The sequence below is a fragment of the Poromitra crassiceps genome (assembly GCF_964638095.1).
Source record: "Poromitra crassiceps genome assembly, chromosome: 21".
Taxonomy (NCBI): domain Eukaryota; kingdom Metazoa; phylum Chordata; class Actinopteri; order Beryciformes; family Melamphaidae; genus Poromitra; species Poromitra crassiceps.
This window is the reverse complement of record NC_139638.1, coordinates 5676245-5696615: the sequence shown is the minus strand read 5'-3', so window position 1 is coordinate 5696615 and position 20371 is coordinate 5676245. Positions and strand designations below refer to the sequence as shown.

Genomic DNA, 20371 nt, shown 5'->3' with positions numbered 1-20371 from the left:
TGCAGGTTTCTCAGAATAGGCTAGTCAGGCTTGTCTTGGGGCTGTCTGCGATGGACCATGTTGGTAAGCTGCATTTCCGGCAGTTGGGTTGGCTCCCTCTGGCAGCCAGGTCAGTTCAACTACAGCTGAACCAGGTGCACAGCATCTATACCAACAGAGCCCCTGCGTACCTTTGTAAGCTCTTCCAGAAACGTAGTGAAGCCCACACACACCTCACCAGAGCCAGTATTGCAGACCTGACCGTGCCCACGTTCACCACCGAAATGGGTAAACGCTCTTTTAAGTTTGGGGGAGCAGTTAATTGGAACTCTCTACCCCTAGCTATAAAAAGCATCTCCAGCCATCTCATTTTTAAGATAAAGGTCAAAGCATGGCTTTTAGATAATGTTTCAGAATAGAATGGTCACCTTTTTTTAGTATTAACTCTTGGTGTGTTTATGCTGTAGGTAGTGTAGCTTAGGATGTTTTATTTACTTTATTTATTGGTGTTAATTGGTGTATTGTATGTATTTGTTACTATGTTGTTTGTCCCAGTCCAGGGACCACAGTGGAAATAAGTCGAAAGACTTTCATGTGTCTGTATCCCTGACGCTCTGATAAACTTGTTGTAACTTGTTTTTTCCATGATTGACGTCTAATAAAATCAAATCAAATCAAATCATCATGTGTTTATGTCCAAACCATGTTAATGCAATAAAATGGACATCATCAGAGATAGGCTATAGAAAATAGCCTGGTGGCGAGTGTGTGCGTAAAAACAAGCAAGAATTGAAGATGTTTATGCCATGAAATACTGTTCGTTCCTACTGTTCATCATGTAATTAGGCTACTTATTTATGCCATTTTGCTTCTGTAACAACTCCATAGCAAATGACCAAACTAATGCCTGAAAACGACATACTTTAGATCAAAACATAACAGGCACAGGAAGAACACTCATCCTAACACTAGTTAGTTGGTGATTGCCCCTAATCAACACTACCTGGACAGCTCCATGGTGCTGAAAGAGTGCACAAGCTTCCCAAGCATAATGGGGGGGGGAAGTTATCTCGAGATAACATAATAAGTCGTTATCACGAGAAAACAGATTTTGTTATCTCGAGATAACGAAATAATAAGTCGTTATCTCGAGATATAGATATGTCGCTGTTGTGCCAGGACCTCGAATGTCCCTTTTTTCACTTTTTTACTTTACGTCATAAATCAGTGCCATTGGTCACCCTTCACGTCTCTGTGTGGTTTTTAACAAATGCAACCAATGGAAAAGCATTAAAACGAGCTTGTGAGTAAATCTCGTAACGCCATTCGCCCTAAATCTGTCAGTCAAACCTCGAAATTCGTCCCCTACCTCCATCTGTACCCCCCCACGCAGGACATTACACCTAAAAAAGTCACACGGCAGACATGCTGTGTATTTCTGATATCGTTTTGTTTAATCCTGACTTCCTCTGATGTGAATAGATCAATAAAATGTTTTCCAGTTATTCCTAGGCTGCAAACTTGTTTTAACATGCAAATCGGAGTGTTTTCTGACGAGAATAAAGTAACGTTAACGCTACGTTATGTCAGACTATTCTCACCCCATGCGAAAGCCCCCGCATCGGCCATGATGAGAGGCGAGGGGCACGCTGTTGCTCCTGCGCGCGCCCCCGCGGCCCGGAGCTTGGGGCTCGTGCATGAGCATACGATTCTCTCCCGCCTGACTGGCCGGGAGAAAGTGCTTCCAAGTCGGATTGATAATATAAACAACATCATTTGAGCTTATCCAGGTAAGATATTAATAAAGTAATGGCACATTCAGCGGGAAACTAACTATAATTAAGACGTGCCAACTTTGACGACGTTTGGTTCAGTATTTTAAGAGCAAACAGGTTTTTTTAACTTCCTGAAAAGTTGCTGTTTTGGAGATTCGAGGTCCTGGAATGACAGCGACGATATATTTTTTTAATGGCATAAAAATAATAAATAAACACATGGCCGTTCTCGGCTTCCGTACAAATGCCCTTTTCTTCTTCTTCTTTTTCTTCATTCTTTTGAAGAGCAAATGTTCTATCTTACACTTGAATCAGAATGTCAGCCATTGAGACACTACTACAGTTTCTTCATTCACAAATTTATTCTCTTTTTGTAACAATAGTGGGGCGGCATAGCTAACCTATCGTTGATAAAAGCACAACATTTTGCAGATATGTCCAGATATATTCTGTAGTAGGCCTATATAGTACAATACCATAAATACAATAATTGATTGTAGTGGGGCGTACGGCAACCATTTTAGGGCGTCCTCGTCCGTCAGAGTATAGGCTATCGTTCCTCAGTCTAAGCGTTGTCAGTTGTCATGTCTCCTAGTAAAACCATGTTGAGTGTGCTCTGAAACACATTCAGTCCTCACACGAAAACGCTGTCATTCTTCCTGCATTACTGTTTCACTCCTCACGCGTCAGTCATTGCACAGCGTTACTCGTCAATCATCAGTCCTCATTCCTCAGTCATCACTCGTCAGTCCTCACTCCTCACATCTCACACGAAAATGTCATTCCTCCTGCCTCACTTATCACTCAAACTAGCTGTCAGTCATCACTCCTCACGTCTCACACAAAAACGTTGATCAATTGGGGGGGCATTAATGATATGGTAAGATTTGGATCAGATTCGATCTTAGACCCACCAGTTTAACTTTGCATCTGTGGAATGCAGCAGCACTAAATTACTCATATTTCCAGAGATAATGTCGATGATCTGCATTGTAAACATTACACAAGGTGATTTCATATCTGCTTAAGTTCCTTGAATGCAATTCATGCAACACTTCCCTGCTCTGCTCAGAAAGTTGGCAAATGCACTCCGCGCCGCGGGGTAACCCGTTTTCATAGTAAGCTAGAGTCCGCCCACCCATGGTTACAGCATGCGCCAAGTGTACCTATCCTCCCTGCTCAGTGGACTGGCGGAGGGAGGGAGAGGGGACTACACTGTGTGTGTGGTGAGGAGCAGCAGGCAGTGAAATTTGGGCACACCGATCAAAAGGGGGACAAGTAGGACTCGGTTCCCTTCATTCATAGCAAAGTGCCGTTCAATAGACTTAGATCGTTCAAACGTCACATGCCTAGTAACTACCTTAATTAATCATGAGTTTCATTATCAATAACCAATATATCAATATGTTTATAATCAATCTATTAACACTCACTAACCATGTCTAAATCATATGTACGTAAATGTACATACAGATAAATAGTTGTTTAATCATTTACTTACACTTTCTAAATGATCTTATGAACCATTAACAACTCGTAAAGAAGTGGTTTGTAATTGATATAATCCTTATTTATAAATGGTGGATCTATAATTTACAAAGTATGATAATACAATCAGTAAACACATTACAGATTAAGTTATTAATCGGGAATACAACGTTTATAACTGTGTTTATGACTTACTTACTAGTGATGTATGAATAATGCTTTTATAAATGATGAATTCATGATGAATTTACTAATGCTTTATTAATGCTTTATAGTGTAGCACATAGTTATTAGAAAGTGTTACCAAACGTTTCCATTGAACAATTTTAGAGCAATTGTGAAATAGAAACATTTTTGGCTGTGGACCAATGTTGCTATTTCACAATATTCTGAGACTGTGTTGCCAACACAGTAACGGACACTATAAGCTCTCCTCCTTCCTCCCAACTTCTGTTGCACTACTTAACAAACAACCAGCTCTCATGGTTGTAGCATCCCAAAGGATGATGGGAGGAGGTCCTCTACGTAAGGAGGTATTGTCACTCAAGCTCTTGTAAGCTCCTGTATTTGATTAGATTATTTTATGATTTCTTTGTGATTTTTTTATTTTTATTTTTTATTATTATAAGTACGTTTGTGGTTTTCTCTTTACTATTCAGTCCAGATGGAATATGCGCGCACAGAACTCCGCAGAAAACTCCCGCAGATTTCCCCCTCCCAGAGATGGACAGTATTTTAAATACATGTATATAAAATACTTATTTCAAATATATTGTGTATTTTGTAATTTGTATTTGGCTGTACCGGGAAAAATGAGATGTAATTTGTATCAAAATACTTTCAGACCTGGTATTTAGTGTATTTTAAATACATAAAATACATTTTATTTTATTTTATAAAATACATTTCACTAGCAAGGACCACGCCACAACAAGAGTATCGTTAAGGTTCTTTACTGAAGAGAATGAGTTGTGTATGGTGTAGTGTGGGTGCGAGATGAGCCGTCTGTTCCAGGAGGTCACGTGTTCCGGGGGAACGTCCTGATGACCGAGGCAGAGGGAGACTCAGGGTGGGGGTTCCGTCTCAGACGTGGTCTGCCCGAGCGGGTCTGGCGTGAGGCGTGTTTCAGCCCGAGCAGATTTCAGGCCCCCCCCGGATGGATCCTAGAACGAGACGTGGAGAGGCATGCACCGTGCCTAGTGAGAGGGAATGAGGATGTTAAGGGTTGAGGGGTGCGGGAAGGGATAGGGGATTGAGGGATGAGATATACAAGGGGGGAGGGTGGGTCGAGAGATCGAGACAAACAGGGTGAGGCAGGTTAACCAGGTGTAGTAATATTGCCACGTAATTAGAGGAGTGGTTTAGAGGGGTGGTTAGGAAGTTGGGGGAGTGGTTGAGGCGTGGCCCAGCTCCTGAACTTAAGTTAAACGTTAACTTTCATTTCACTAGCAAGGACCACGCCACAACAAGAGTATCGTTAAGGTTCTTTACTGAAGAGAATGAGTTGTGTATGGTGTAGTGTGGGTGCGAGATGAGCCGTCTGTTCCAGGAGGTCACGTGTTCCGGGGGAACGTCCTGATGACCGGGGCAGAGGGAGACTCAGGGTGGGGGTTCCGTCTCAGACGTGGTCTGCCCGAGCGGGTCTGGCGTGAGGCGTGTTTCAGCCCGAGCAGATTTCAGGCCCCCAAAATAAGTCGGATTAAGTTGAGCTGAGTTGCACGTGAGCTCGACAGATCCTTGAGATCGTTAAGATCATTGAGATCATTAAGATCATTGAGGATGCAGAAGCGACATGCGAGAGATTATGAAGGGTCGAGGGGCTCGATGGTTTGGTTCGATGTGCTCAGTCTGACGTCTATGGAGGAGTGGCTTGAATAGTGTTCTGGAGATAAGCCTGGAGCTGAGGCTCGGTGTAGGTACTTCTGGAACCAGAATAGTGTGGCAATTCTTCCTGTTTCCATGAAGAGAGTGGATGTTGAGGTGATGCCTGTGGCATGCCTGAAACTGTTGTATTTAGTCGCTGGCTTGTATAACTAAGATAGGAGTTGAGGTGGAAGTAGGTCGGGAGACCGATTCTCTGCTAATCTATTGCTCCGTTGGAGTGGCAAGTGCGGGTAGTTATGACCGATAGACTGGGATGAGGAGAAGACCATAGGCAGGTGAGGTCAGTAATTCGGGGGACCTCCGCAGCCTGAATCCGGCGTAAGCGTGGATTTATGAGTAGCTTAACCATTGAAGATATGTTGACCGAATGTAGAGAACTGATACAGAGGCTGAGTGGAGAGAAAATGGAGAGTAAGAAGCCTTTTAAGATGGCTTCTAGGAGCTACTAGGATGATGTGGCTGTTCCTGAGATGAAGTGTCTGTATTCCTGTTAGGAGGAGTGAGGGTGGATGAGTTGGGGCTTCCCAGACCCTACGTGCCCCCAAAAATTGCCTATCTGAGGCTGATGTGGCAAACTGCCTCTGCGGCAGCTGATGGGTCTGTAGCAGCTGATGAATTGAACTACGTTCTGTGCATTGACTGAAGGAGTAACCTGCATCTGCAGCAACTGATGAATTGAACTGCGTTCTGTGCAGTGACTGAAGGAGTGAACTGCGTCTGCAGCGACTGATGAATTGAACTGCGTTCTTGTTGCAGTGACTGAAGGAGTGAACTGCATCTGCAGCAACTGATGAATTGAACTGCGTTCTGTGCAGTGACTGAGGAGTGAACTGCGTCTGCAGCAGCTGATGAATTGAACTGCGTTCTGTGCAGTGACTGTAGGAGTGAACTGCGTCTGCAGCGACTGATGAATTGAACTGCGTTCTGTGCAGTGACTGAAGGAGTGAACTGCGTCTGCAGCGACTGATGAATTGAACTGCGTTCTGTGCAGTGACTGAAGGAGTGAACTGCGTCTGCAGCGGCTGATGAATTGAACTGCGTTCTGTGCAGTGACTGAAGGAGTAAACTGCGTCTGCAGCGGCTGATGAATTGAACTGCGTTCTGTGCAGTCACTGAAGGAGTGAACTGCGTCTGCTGCGGCTGATGAAAGGAACTGCACTCTGCGGTGGCAGATGGAGCATCTCGACAGCTGACGGCGTAACTGCTCTGCTCTGTGCCGTAACTGATGGGGCAGACTATCTGCAATAGCTGATGGAGTGAACACTACTCTGTGCGGTAGATGAGGCTGACTGCGTCTGCAGTAGCTGATGGAGTGAACTCTACTCTGTGCATTAGATGAGGCTGACTGCGTCTGCAGTAGCTGATGGAGTGAACTCTACTCTGTGCATTAGATGAGGCTGACTGCATCTGCAGTAGCTGATGAAGTGAACTCTACTCTAGTCTGTGCATTAGATGAGGCTGACTGCGTCTGCAGTAGCTGATGGAGTGAACTCTACTCTACTCTGTGCAGTGGATGAGGCAGACTGCGTCTGCAGTAGCTGATGGAGTGAACACTACTCTGCGCGGTAGATGAGGCTGACTGCGTCTGCAGTGGCTGATGGTTTGAACTCTACTCTGTGCAGTAGATGAGGCTGACTGCATCTGCAGTGGCTGATGGTTTGAACTCTACTCTGTGCAGTAGATGAGGCTGACTGCATCTCAGTGGTGGCTGGTGAGCTTGGAAACAGGGGAGGAAGCTAGTGCGGCGACCTGCCCCTTTTCCCCTTTCCCCAAAATTTGGGCTTTTTTTTCACGTGTGCGCGCGCGCGTGCGCGCATGTGTGTGTGTGTATTTGCCATGTTTCCCATGCTGTCAAGCCTCTTAGCTTTCCACCCAGTGAGGAACATTGCATTAGCACCCAGTGAGAGGACTACAGGACGGAACAGCACCTGGCACCTGAGGCGGTCCCAGGGAAAATATGACGTGTGCTCTGCTGCTGATACTCTCACCCACAAGCAGTTTTTGCCCAAAACGCCCAAATCTCATTTTAAATTAGCATTAGGATTAGACTGTTGTGATCTCATTATTCAGTTTTAACCATCAATAATTGTTCCTTTTCTCATTATTTCATTTCTCAGAGTAAATACTGTATATTTATTTCGAGATTTTTGTCAATTATTTGTGCTGTTATGGTTATAATTAGCCTAGTTACTCACTTCTACACTATCTTAGATTGTGTTACTTATGGATGGCATGGAATTATAGTGAAAATAGATTATCCCCCCTTTTTGCTGGGGACCCCACTTTGAAAACCACTGGCTTAGGCTAGAACTGTTGCGAGAAGGTTTCAGGATTTATCTCTATGCATTAGGCTGTGATTACTATTTATATAAATCTATTTATTCACATAGATTCATGATATATTATGGTATACAGCCTACCTGTGACATCAATGTTTTGATTCATCCTATGATGTCTCACACTCAGGTGTGCTTTCACAAGACAGGTGTTGTCCATTCAATCAGCTAACCTGTCTTTATAATGGCTGTCTTGCACTGTTTGTATGATACTTGACAAAGTCTATGGCCGAAACTGTTGTCAAATAGCGTTAAATTACACTTAATTGCATCTGGAACGAGAGTGTGTCTTCCTGTGCACAGTGCTGCACTACTCATTTCGTTATCAACTTTGGAGCGTTATTTACCCCCCCTTCCCGACATCCTAGGTTGACATGCTTCATCCCAATCGATTCCTTATTTCTTCTACTTTCATATGATATAAAGATCACCACTCAAGCTTTAAAATTGAGCCCGCTGTCAGCTATCGATTTACAGGCCAAATTCAGTTAAAAAATGTGTGAATTTAAAGTTCGCGGGTTTTAGTATAAGAAATTACAGGATGAAACTTCAATACGACAAAAATAGCGCTGCTCGGTGAACCATTTCCACGCCGAATTTAATAGAAGGTTCGGATAACTTGAAATCAATTGACTTACTTGAATATCCGTGCTGTCTGTAGGGGAAACGCTGCAGTCGAGACGTTGCAAATATTCCAGTTTTCTGACATTGCAAAAAGCCCGTATCGCGCAGCTCAAGTCTCCCCGCAACTCGAAACTCGTTTTGGTGGTAATCCAATATCAATGACTGTCTGGCTTGTGAACACTTACTGATTGATAAAAAAGTAAATAAAAATAAGAGGGAAATATGATATGCTGCTACTGTCTCAGTAAATCCTTCCTGTCAGGTCAAGCAGTGGATTTCACCTCCTTGATTCAGCGTGAGAGACCACAGACCAGGCAGTGGAACAACGTTGCCGATTTTCAGACGTATTCAGCATTGGACAATACAGAATGCCAATCAATGTCAAGCAATCTATCCAACACACAACCAATTAGGTTTCACCTGGTTTAACTAGGGTAAGGGAGGGCTGCCTCCCAGCTCAACCTGATTGGTGGGAAAACAGTAAAAACACACGTGTTCTCTGTGTCTGTCTGTCTTTTTCAACCAATCTTATTTTTTCATTAGATAAATTCCCAAATAAATAAACGCCCACAGGGCGAATGTTTTTTTAATCTCCTACTCCAAGGTGGGACCAGGGCCAGAGTCACTCGTCTGCATGGAGCTATAATGAATGAAAAAATGAGCGTCTGCACATAAGAAAAACACATTTGATTGATATTTTATTATAAAAAAAAAATGAAAAATGAAAAAAAAATATATATATATATATATATATATATATATATATATATTTTTAATATAAAATCCCCAATCTAATAGAGGAGGACCATCCTCCTATGCCTCACTGGAAAAACCTCCTCTGCTGCATCTGCAGTAGCTGATGGATTGAACTCTACTCTGTGCAGTAGATAAGGCTGACTGCGTCTGCAGTAGCTGATGGAGTGAACTCTACTCTACTCTGTGCAGTGGATGAGGCAGACTGCGTCTGCAGTAGCTGATGGAATGAACACTACTCTACTCTGCGCAGTAGATGAGGCTGACTGCGTCTGTAGTAGCTGATGGATTGAACTCTACTCTGTGCAGTAGATGAGGCTGACTGCGTCTGCAGTAGCTGATGGATTGAACTCTACTCTATGCAGTAGATGAGGCTGACTGCGTCTGCAGTAGCTGATGGATTGAACTCTACTCTGTGCAGTAGATGAGGCTGACTGCGTCTGCAGTAGCTGATGGATTGAACTCTACTCTGTGCAGTAGATGAGGCTGACTGCGTCTGCAGTAGCTGATGGATTGAACTCTACTCTGTGCAGTAGATGAGGCTGACTGCGTCTGCAGTAGCTGATGGAGTGAACTCTACTCTGTTCAGTAGATGAGGCTGACTGCGTCTGCAGTAGCTGTTGGAGAAAACTGCCTCTGTAGCAGCTGACAGATAAACTGGTGAGGATAGACAATGTGGACCAGGCTGAAGCCATGTGGGCCGGGCTGAAGCCATGTGGGCCGGGCTGTTGCCATGTGAGGAGAGATGAAGGGGTCGAGGGGATGAAGGGATGAGGGATGAAGGAGTCCAGCGATTGCTGGATGTAGGTTGCGGGGGGGGGGGGGGGTGGCCTCCTGTAGCCAGGTGCTCCTGCCTAGATTGGCTGCTGCCAATGCTGGAACTGGATGGCGGGGCTCTGTATCATTCCCTGAGTGAAGCGGGCTGACCACGACGACCGTCCTGTGGTATGTCGTCGTGTCTTGTTGTGTTCTGTGATTGAGCTCACTAAATTGAATTCCTGTCAACGATGATGAAAGGCAATGAAGTATTGGAACTTGAAACTTGAAACTCGTGGTAGCGGCAATATCGGTTCTGATGGGGACTGACTGTAGGTGGCGCTGTAGTAATAACTGAAGCACCGGCCGTAGGTGGTGCTGTGGTGAAGGCTGGAGAACCTGCTGTAGACAGCGCTATGCTGAAGCTGGATGACCGAAGGCAGGAGCGCTGAGGTAAGGCTAGGGATCAGCTGTGGAGGTGTTATGGTTAGAAAGACAGCCAGGTGAGTTATACATTTGGGTGATGGGGAAGGGAGGGGGGGTTGAGGGGGGGGGGGGGCGACAAGGACAGACCAGTTTGGAAAAGAGGAGGGTTGGGCTGATTAGCCGAAGCCGTGTTGGCTGAGACAGAGAAAGTGGGGGCAGAAGCCATGTTGCTGTTCTTGGCTGAATGAGAGTTAGAGGAATTGAGGGATGAAGGGATGAAAGGATGCATGTGTACAGGGTTTTTGTGCAGTCTGCGGGACTGGGATGAGAGGGAAGCTGAGATCAGCTGAGATAGATGGGAGACATAGGGAGCAGGCACAGGATATGACTTGAATATCATGTTTTGAATGAATGTAAACAATAATACATGAAGAGATGAGATCAGCTGTGAATGTCTGGCAGAGGGAGCCAGGGAATATACGACCTGGCTGCAGCCGTCTGCAGCTTCAGTGGCACTGTGACATCAAACCGGACAGCGCTGACGGTGATTGGCTCATGGCTCTCGCAGGTTTGGCTCTGGATTGGCTCTGCCAAGCAGGACCCGGAAGCGCTGTCTGCTCGGAAAGTTTGTTGTGATGGACGGGATATGACTTGAATATCATGTTTTGAATGAATGTAAACAATAATACATGAAGAGATGAGATCAGCTGTGAATGTCTGGCAGAGGGAGCCAGGGAATATACGACCTGGCTGCAGCCGTCTGCAGCTTCAGTGGCACTGTGACATCAAACCGGACAGCGCTGACGGTGATTGGCTCATGGCTCTCGCAGGTTTGGCTCTGGATTGGCTCTGCCAAGCAGGACCCGGAAGCGCTGTCTGCTCGGAAAGTTTGTTGTGATGGATGCTGAATGGCATGAATTTACTATCGCTTTTCCTCTCTCTCTTATGTTGAAAGGGGATACATTCCTTCTCTGGAACGTTGAGTGCAGGTGACGGTAAAGTCTGTATTCGGCTCCGTTGTGTGAACGTGGAGTTTGGCACGTGAAGGCCGGGGTGCGCCGTGTTGAAGGGGATTCGGCATGACACCGGGAAACGTAGTTGAAGAAGATGCGCTGCCTCGCTGGAATGGATCGCCTTCCGCGTTTGTCGAGTCGATTTGGCCCAGGAATATTGACTGATGATGCCATCTGGCTGGCCGTGGAGACTCTGCTTTGGCACGGAGGCTGTGATGTGACGATAGCATGTCTGGTGGGCGCTGCTAATCGGTAGCAAATTGGCAAAGTTTAGAGATGTGTAAAGTGTGTGATGTATGTGTGCTGCCTGCACAACCTGTCTGTCGAGAGATCGAGACAAACAGGGTGAGGCAGGTTAACCAGGTGTAGTAATATTGCCACGTAATTAGAGGAGTGGTTTAGAGGGGTGGTTAGGAAGTTGGGGGAGTGGTTGAGGCGTGGCCCAGCTCCTGAACTTAAGTTAAACGTTAACTTTCATTTTATTTTATTTTATGTCATGTTATTCTCAAATCGACACATTTTTAACATTGACACAGGTTTAAACTGTGGGAGAAAAAAACGCAATAGTCAATCAATAGTTAATTCGATGCCCGCACTGTATTGATTCAGATCCTATAACGTTAAATATATGATCTAAATAGGCCTACAGATTTTGTAAATTTAGACTGACTTTACACTTCTACTCGCAAAAAACACGTGGTTTTATTGAGTAGCCTATATTAATCTGAAACCAAACAGCAGCAGAGATAAAATGAGTGATGTGAATAAAAGCGGTAACTTTAGACAGTCCTTCAGTAACAGACTCATATGTCATATCCAACGCAGACTTGATTGTGACATGCAGTAAAGCTCCATTAATTAATAGCCTACACTTTGATGTGGCTTTCAATGAATGAGGAAATAGGCTTATCGCTGTAAAATCTGGAGCTGTCCATATTGCATTGTGATAGTTGTTACAGACCACGCCTCTTTCGTGTGCACGAGCTCCTGTTTACGAGCATTTTCAGGTGCACGAGCTCAGAGCTGATAAGAAAATCCTGAATTAACTGACCTAGCTGATTACCAGCATCGATCTACAGAATAGCTTGATCGCTTTGATCTGGTTAAGCCAAACCAGATCAAAAGACATATCCTGGATCTGTTTATCCTCCATTCGTGGTATGGGCCTCTGTTCTCACATTATACCAAGTTTCTCATTCAGTACAGGAGGACCCTGACAGAAAATGTCAAGATGCTGCTCATTGCCAAATTCACCAGCACCGAGAGCCCCCCCCCCCCCCCCCCCCCCCCACACACACACACACACACACACACACACTCACTTACTCACTCACTCACTCACTCACTCACTCACACATGCAGCTTCATCTTGGTTGGTAAACATCTTTGTTATTGTCTTGTTGCACTTTTTAATCTACTTTTGTGTGTGTTTTAAATTCAGTGTTCATTTTACACTCCAAGACATTTAGACACACACACACACACACACACACACACACACACACACACACACACACACACACACACACACACACACACACACACACACACACAGTTTGCTTGTTAATATTTATTTTTTGTACATGATTACATGATTATTAGCTTATTTATGCAACTTTATTGTATTTAAAGAGAGTTTATTAAATAATATTGATAATAGAAATTGTAAAATTCACGTCTCCCAATTCTCCCAATATTTCCTTGTTGATTTAAGATATTTTAAGTGGCCACAATTGCTAAAACATATTTTGTATGCTATGCTATGTTTGTTGTACACCTAAATCTGCAAAAAGAAATCCACTCTGCAGAATTCCGCAGATTAAAAAAAAACAATATGCGCAGAAAATGCAAAAGAAATTAGCAGATTCCGTTTGGGCCTGCTCATGAGGTAACAACATATGCAATCTTTCCTATATGGATATGTGCAGCACACTATTTGCATGCTCCCTCGGTATATGTGATGCAGATTTGAGTGTGACTTTCATTATTTATACTTTGCTTATTTTTCGATCTTTGAAAATGTATCTTCTTATTGAATAGAGTTTTAAAAAATTGTGCAATGAGGCTTGTGCAATTATCACATCTTGTCACATCACATCACTGTCACATCACATCACTGTGATTGCAATACTGTAGTGTCTATATCTTTGTCTGTTGGCCATTTGACATTTGTAATGTTGTGATGCGGCTGTATGCACTTTTTGCCCAAGACAAATTTCTCCTGGGGGACAATAAATTGTATCTCATCATCTCATCTCATCTCTCTCATGATTAAAGTCCTAAATTCCCACATCGCCTCATCAGCTGCAAATTACCCATGTTTAATACATTTTTGAAACCTGTGGTGCAGGGGAGGGTTTCAAACAGAAGTGTTGAAATTAAAAAGAGGAAGGGTGGATGAGAAGAAGTAACAAAGAAAGGAGAACATTTGAGAAATGAGTTGTGACACTTTGGCTCTCTTCTCCCTGCTCTATTTGCTTCACATCATCCTCAGGATATTATGACACACACTGCCTGCCTACGTGCACAGATAGCACACATGGACACAGACACACAGTCTCAATAGTCTCGATATCGTAGTTTCAGTTGGCCAGGTCTCACCCTGGGACAGAGTCCTGCATCGGGTCGGGGTTCCGCGGGGCCCCGCCGGGTACCTGCAAAAAAATGCGGGGGGCGGGTGTTATTTTGTCTTCATTTTATTTGCGGGCTCGGATCTGGGTAGAATAAACAACATGCGGCCCGGGTCGCGGGTGTTTTATTTACTTTTTATATAACGATAATAATTCAGTCAGTGTGTAACTTCATGTTTTGTCTGAGTCTGACGACCTGACGTCTTTGTCACAATCAGTCAGACCCAGAGAAAATACTGCAGTTGCAAATCCTGGCGGCTAAGTGGCAGTATTGGCTTGTTTATTGGAGGGGGGGGGTCAGTGGTCAGGTCGTCACTCAGGGCAGGGCAGGCACAAGAGACAGGTAGGTCACTGACTGACTTCAGTTCAGTAGCGTTAGTACATTTCGTTCAGTATCTTAGACCTAGACCTATGCTAGCTAGCTTGTTGCATTGCATGACAGCTAGCGCCAGCAAGGCTAGCATGTTTCCTTTAGCTGCTGCCTGGCCCTGGCTGGCCTGCTGATACTGGCACCAGTGACAAAACACCGTCAATGTGCTTAATTGTAAATAACGTTATGCAATGCCTGCCGAGTGTGACTGCACCGACCACCGTTGTTGGCTCTCGTCAGTGACTCGGCCAGAAAAGGCCGCTATTCGCTTCCTGTGTTAATTGTGAAACGATCGCAGTTACTTTGGTTATGTTCACTTAAAAAAAATATATATTATGCGGAAGCGGAGCGGGGCGCGGGTCTCATGTCTGCGGGGCGGGGTGGGTTGCGGTACTGACTGATCATATGAGCGGGTTCGCGGAGCGGGGTCGGTACTGCACGTCGCGGGGCCGGGCGGAACCGGGTCTTGAAAATCAGACCCGCGCAGGACTCTGCCCTGGGACACAACCAGGCAGTAAGACAAATCAAACCAGAAACTGTCTGACTGTATTTTAATGGTCACCTTGTATACAGTAGTGACAAGGCATTACACAGGGTGTTGGATGGTTGAATAATGTGGTCATACTTTTCACTCATTAGTGTATTTCTCACTAGTGCCTTACTACTGAGAAACAATATGTTTCGGGAACAATTTATAATAGCTGTACACTACGAAACACTAAATAGGCTACTATACAGCCCCTTTTATACTGGTCAAAAATCCCACTAATAGCCACAAACTAGCAGCATTTTCGTCAATCTAAAAGTTGCCAAGCCGGGCCGTTAAGCCGAAAGAGCGACCCTGCAAGTGAGGTGGGTTTTTACGCCACGGCTCTGCACGCCATGGCGATATAAATCTTGGCGGTGGTCCAATGCATTATTTTCCAACCCTGCTTCTCCTCCTCTTGATTTGCTGCCCCCTTTCCAGTGAGAGTCAGTGAATCAGTGATTCCCACAGGCTGAAATTCGACTTTCTTAACACGTTCACTGCCGTCGACGAGATATCTCGTCAAAGAAAATCCAACGGTTGACTGCTGTCGACGAGTTATCTCGTCAAAAAAAAAAAAAAAAAATTGACGGTGGGACGTGGATCCAAGCCCCCTACGTCTCCTATAAAAATATGGGAGCCACCGAACGTGTACAACCGACCCACTAAGTGGCGACAGTGCTCTCCAGACTAGAAAAAGCAGAGCAAAAACAGCAGAAAATAGCGTGAGAAAAACGGAGGAAGGAGGAGGAAAACGCGGCGAAAACGCTTTCGCTTTCGCGCTGGAGCTGGCGCACAACATGGGGGATTCCTAAAATACACTCGGTGCAACACATGCAGCAGAAAGCTCAAAAGCCCAGAATCGCACGGGAGGGGGGTGGGGGTGCTGTTATGGAGGAAATTACTGTTCCCGATCCAGACTCGCCCGACGAGCAGCCTCGCCAGGCAGCACAGACAGACAGCAGAGACTCGCTTGTGACATTGACACACGGAGCCACGGAGCCACGGAGGGAGGAGGAGAACACCCACGGAGGGAGGAGTTTGAAGGAGAGGGGGGTGGGGGTGCTGTTATGGAGGAAATTACTGTTCAGAACTAATTGTTTAGATGTCTGATGTCTTACTGATGCCAAAAATAAATGGTTAAAGTGACTGTTCTGCCTGTTCTATCGAAATTTCACAAAAATGCAATTATCTCAGCTTTCCTTCTCAGACGCTGAAACCATGCTGTATTCAACTGCTAATGCCTACATAACTACTAACTCTACAAACTAACTCTTTTAGACAGAGAAAGCACACATTCTATTAGTTATTTTGAGATATTTTGTGTTCACAAATTCCTAGCAGAAAATAATCCTCGGCTCTTGAAAGATGAGCCAGAATCCTCAAAAAAAACCTTGGCAGAAGCTACCTACAGTAAAAAAAAAACTGTTGGCAGTGAATGTGTTAACAGTTAATTATATTACATTGATCTCTTTTTTTTGCCGATGGCCGATTGCAGTCAACAAGGCCAATATCGGCTGATATCGATATACATCCCTTATAATCAGTTTTGTTAGATACTAACAGTTTAATATGAGTTTAATAGAACACATTTAGGACAATCATCAACAGGCATGAGTGAGGTGGCACTATTGGCATGGCAAAACAGCTCAAGCAGTACATAAAACAAAAAGGTTGGGAACCACTGCTTACTCACCCAGACCGCCCTTCCAGCTCCGCCCACCGGCCATGAGCAAAAGGAAACCGACCAATGGGAACACAGCCAGCAGAGAGGGTGGGGCCATCACATCTTATTAAAGCCAGTGTTCTGGGCTCCAAGGTGTCACTGTTTGATGTGTACATCTGAAGATAAAAGACCTTGCGACAGAGCAGATAAGAGCACTAAATACATTGAAAATAGAGGCTGAGGACACACTAGTCCTGCCAACCAGACAGACAGAAAGCATGAAGCAGCTCCTTCTTCTCGTACTCTTTGGATGGGCAGGTACGCTACAACATTGCTACGACATTGATACGTAACCATTACTTAAGTCTGATGATGCATACAGGAATGACATGTCATCTTCTGTTTTTGTCTGTATCATATTTTCACTTTTCATTTAATACAGTTGCCCTGGAGAAAGAGAGCAATATTGTTGAGATTGTTGGAGGGTATGAGTGCCCAGGGCCTGTACCCTGGCAAGCATATCTCTCCAACGGGAAGTCCATGTGTGGAGGGACTCTTCTGTCTAGTGAGTGGGTGCTGTCTGCTGCACACTGCAAAACAAAGTAAGAACATTTTGTCACTAAACCACTGCTAGCAGCTTGTTTGTAAAGCTGAGCACAAGCTAGAACGTCAGCTTCGACTTGTCGACTTGGAGCCTTGTTGATGGCAGCTAGACCTATATACTCGGTCAGCTTGACGAGGCAAAATGAGTAAATTCTGATTTCACTAGGATTTCAATAACTATAGGTTAGCCCGAGGAAATGTAGTGCATATACAGTACTCGGTGATAGCTTTCACTCTCTCGTGTTATCTCCCCATCTACATTATTATACTTGGCTGTTCACATCAGCAGGCTCGTCAACCGTGGCGTAGATCTCAGTGCATATGGCGAGGGCTTTGACACTGTAGCATGTTTCACTGGTGTTTAAAACTGGAGGATTTTTTTACTGCATTTGAAAACTTGGTAACCCTTTATTTTACAGATACCCTAGTAACATAAGAACTGTTTGTAATTACACATTAACACCTTAATTATGACACCATAAATTATGTTCATATGTAGTTACATTGTAACAGACCTGTAAAATGGAGTGAGTCTGTTCAACTGTAGTTCATATGTAGTTACATGGTACCTGACCTGTAAAGTGGAGTGAGTCTGTTCAACTGTAGTTCATATGTAGTTACATGGTACCGGACCTACCGAACAGACTCACTCCATTTTACAGGTCCGTTACAATGTATATGAACATCATTTATAACTATTGGTAATTACTGTGTAATTACATTTGGTGTTCATGTGTAATTACAAATAGTTCATATGTAACTAGGGTACCTGTAAAATAAAGGGTTACCGAAAACTTATATTTTACTCTGTAATTCATTACTTAATGATTATGAGTCCCTTGAAACTTTTGGTGGGGAGCCCTAAGGAAGCTTCTCACACTTCTCAGATACTCATAATGGTCTAACTCTTCCAGGCCATATCTAAAAGTATGGCTGGGGTGGCACAGCATCAAGCATTCCAAGATGACCCAACAGTACTTCAGGGCCACCAAGGTTTTCCCCCACCCTGACTACAACACCCACCCTCATGACAATGACATCATGCTCATCAAGCTGAGCAAGCCCGCTGTTCTGAACCCCTATGTGTGGCCTGTTGCCCTCCCCACAAACTGCGCCGGTGGTGGGACAAAGTGCGGTATCTCTGGATGGGGGACCCTTTCTCCCAACAGCTGTGAGTTTCACAGTAAAATAGTTTTGTGTTTTTTTTAAGGCAAATACTAGATTTATCTTACAATGTATTTGCCATGCTCTACTTAATGCCATTATTATGTGTGCTTATTTTCTCTATTCCAGCATCACTCCCTGACAAGTTGCAGTGCCTGGATGCCCCCATCCTGAGTGACTACACCTGTCGTAAGGCCTATCCTTCTGTGATCACTAAGAACATGATCTGTGCTGGCTTCATGGAGGGAGGCAGAGACTCCTGCCAGGTAAGATCAAGCTCACAGCCACAACACACACACTCACTCGCGCGCCAAGGCCGTAGCCACGGATTCAACATTTGGGGGGACGGCAGCCGGCGAAAAAAGAAATTGGCCATTTTGTCACCAGATTAGAGGAATATTAACATTAAGATTAGACTGTTGTGATGTCATTATTCACCTTTTCTCACTCACCTCCATGTCACCTCTCCCTCCCTGCCCGGGTTGTAGCAGGCTCATTTTTAAAGCTAAAGCGAAGCTACTGATATCATATGAAACTAGAAGATCTAAGGCATCCATTGATACCAACCAGGACATGCTAGCTTGTCAGCAAGGGGGGAAAATACCGCTCCAAACTTACACAAAATTTTGGAAAGGGAAAAACGGACATGGCCATATTCAAAGGGGTCCCTTGACCTGTCACCTCAAGATATCTGAATAATAATGGGTTATATTGGTACCCCAGTCTCCCTTTACAGACATGCCCACTTTATGCTAATCCATTTTATTCTTCCCAAAAAATGCATGCATTATAAATGTGTTATTTTTGCCTATTCTGAATATTTCTGCATATAGGACCCCTAAACAATATTGGAATTGCAGAAATTGAGTGTGACTGGAAAGCTGAGAGTCTTGTAAATTCAATTAGCCCAATTGTATTAATGTATGATGATGTTAGTCCACATCATCTACATTGTGTCTTGTGTCTGGTATGTGTGTGGTGAGGCTCTACTTTAGCAATACAGTCATGTAAATCGGTGGTATTTATTGCCATAGTAAATTTCACTTTGTATGTGGGTGTGTGTGTGGGGGGGGGGGCTAATCAGACTGTTGCGCATTTTTCAACATAAATAACAAGACCAACATCAGGACATCCAAACAAGTTCTGACAGAGATCAATGTCATTGGATCACATTGGACAAATACATTTGCATATTTCTCCCAGGATGCCGCTTGTTCCTTCCAAACTTTTTACATGAAAGTAACTAACCAAATTAAATGAGCGGTGGGTGGAAATAATAATTAGCCTATTCTTATTTAAACATGCAGTTTTGAAACATTCAATAAAGACAAATTAAAAATAGGCTATGACTCCACACCCTAAGTATACACATGTTATGGGAGTGGTATATATACCCATTACATCAATTTCCATGTTATTAGTTCCATGTTAGCTCTGCTCTCCCCTAGGAGCGCTGGCTCCGCGGTAATGCCACAAACAGCTGTATCGCGCAGTAAATCTCTCTTTTCTTATTTTTTTACATCAATTTATTGGGGGGGGGACACATTTTATCAGGCTTACATATTGGGGGGATTTGTCGTTCTCAATGTATATTGCCGCTACGGCCCTGGCACGCGCGCACGCACACACACACACACACACACACACACACACACACACACACACACACACACACACACACACTGCTGCTTCCTTCTTCTCAGATTTGGCTCTGAAATTGAAGGACCCACCTTGAAGATCTCTCTTTCTCTCCTTCAGGGTGACTCTGGGGGTCCCATGGTATGTTATGGGGAGCTCCAGGGTGTGGTGTCTTGGGGGGCTGGCTGTGCTAAGGAAGGCAAGCCCGGGGTGTATACAAAAGTGTGCAATTACCTCTACTGGATCAAGAAGACCATGGCATCTGGCTGAGCAGCATAGACTTATGAAGCTATTAAACTGGGCATACATCAAACCCGTGTGTATAACTGTGTGATTTACTGTGTGTACAGTGTGGTTCTATCTAGCATGGCATTGATCACAGACAGTTTGAAATCACTTTCCTTAAGTGCCATAATTCACAGCTCAGCTATGCATGACTGTATAAAGTATATGAAAAGTGAAAGTCTAAAATCCTGTGTAAAGCACTTTGCCTCTGTGTATGAAATGTATACAAATAAACTTGCTTTGCCTCTAGCTCCCTCTCGTGCTAAGTGATTGCTTATTTAGAACATGAAGCATATTTGGTTAAAATTTTATAACAAAAAAATGTATTACAATTTTAACGGTCCTGGTGAAAGTTGCTGAGCATTACTTCAAGAAACATTGAAAATATTCATTCTGATCTTGTTTTATATTTCAGTCTTGAGTGAAGTGTAATTGCTAGATTTATATTAAAACGA

The 20371-nt window shown here is 44.1% G+C and overlaps 1 protein-coding gene across 1 annotated transcript; it reads left to right on the top strand.

Annotated features, from left to right (window-relative positions):
* Positions 1-50: 50 nt before the first annotated feature.
* LOC310795218 (trypsin-3-like) lies at positions 51-19901 on the top strand (the record flags this gene model as incomplete). The annotated part of the gene is made up of 5 exons (XM_083657282.1): positions 51-267; positions 5621-5723; positions 17744-18000; positions 18123-18259; positions 19752-19901. 5 exons carry the CDS (start codon positions 51-53, stop codon positions 19899-19901), a joined length of 864 nt encoding a protein of 287 aa, XP_083513408.1.
* Positions 19902-20371: the final 470 nt, after the last annotated feature.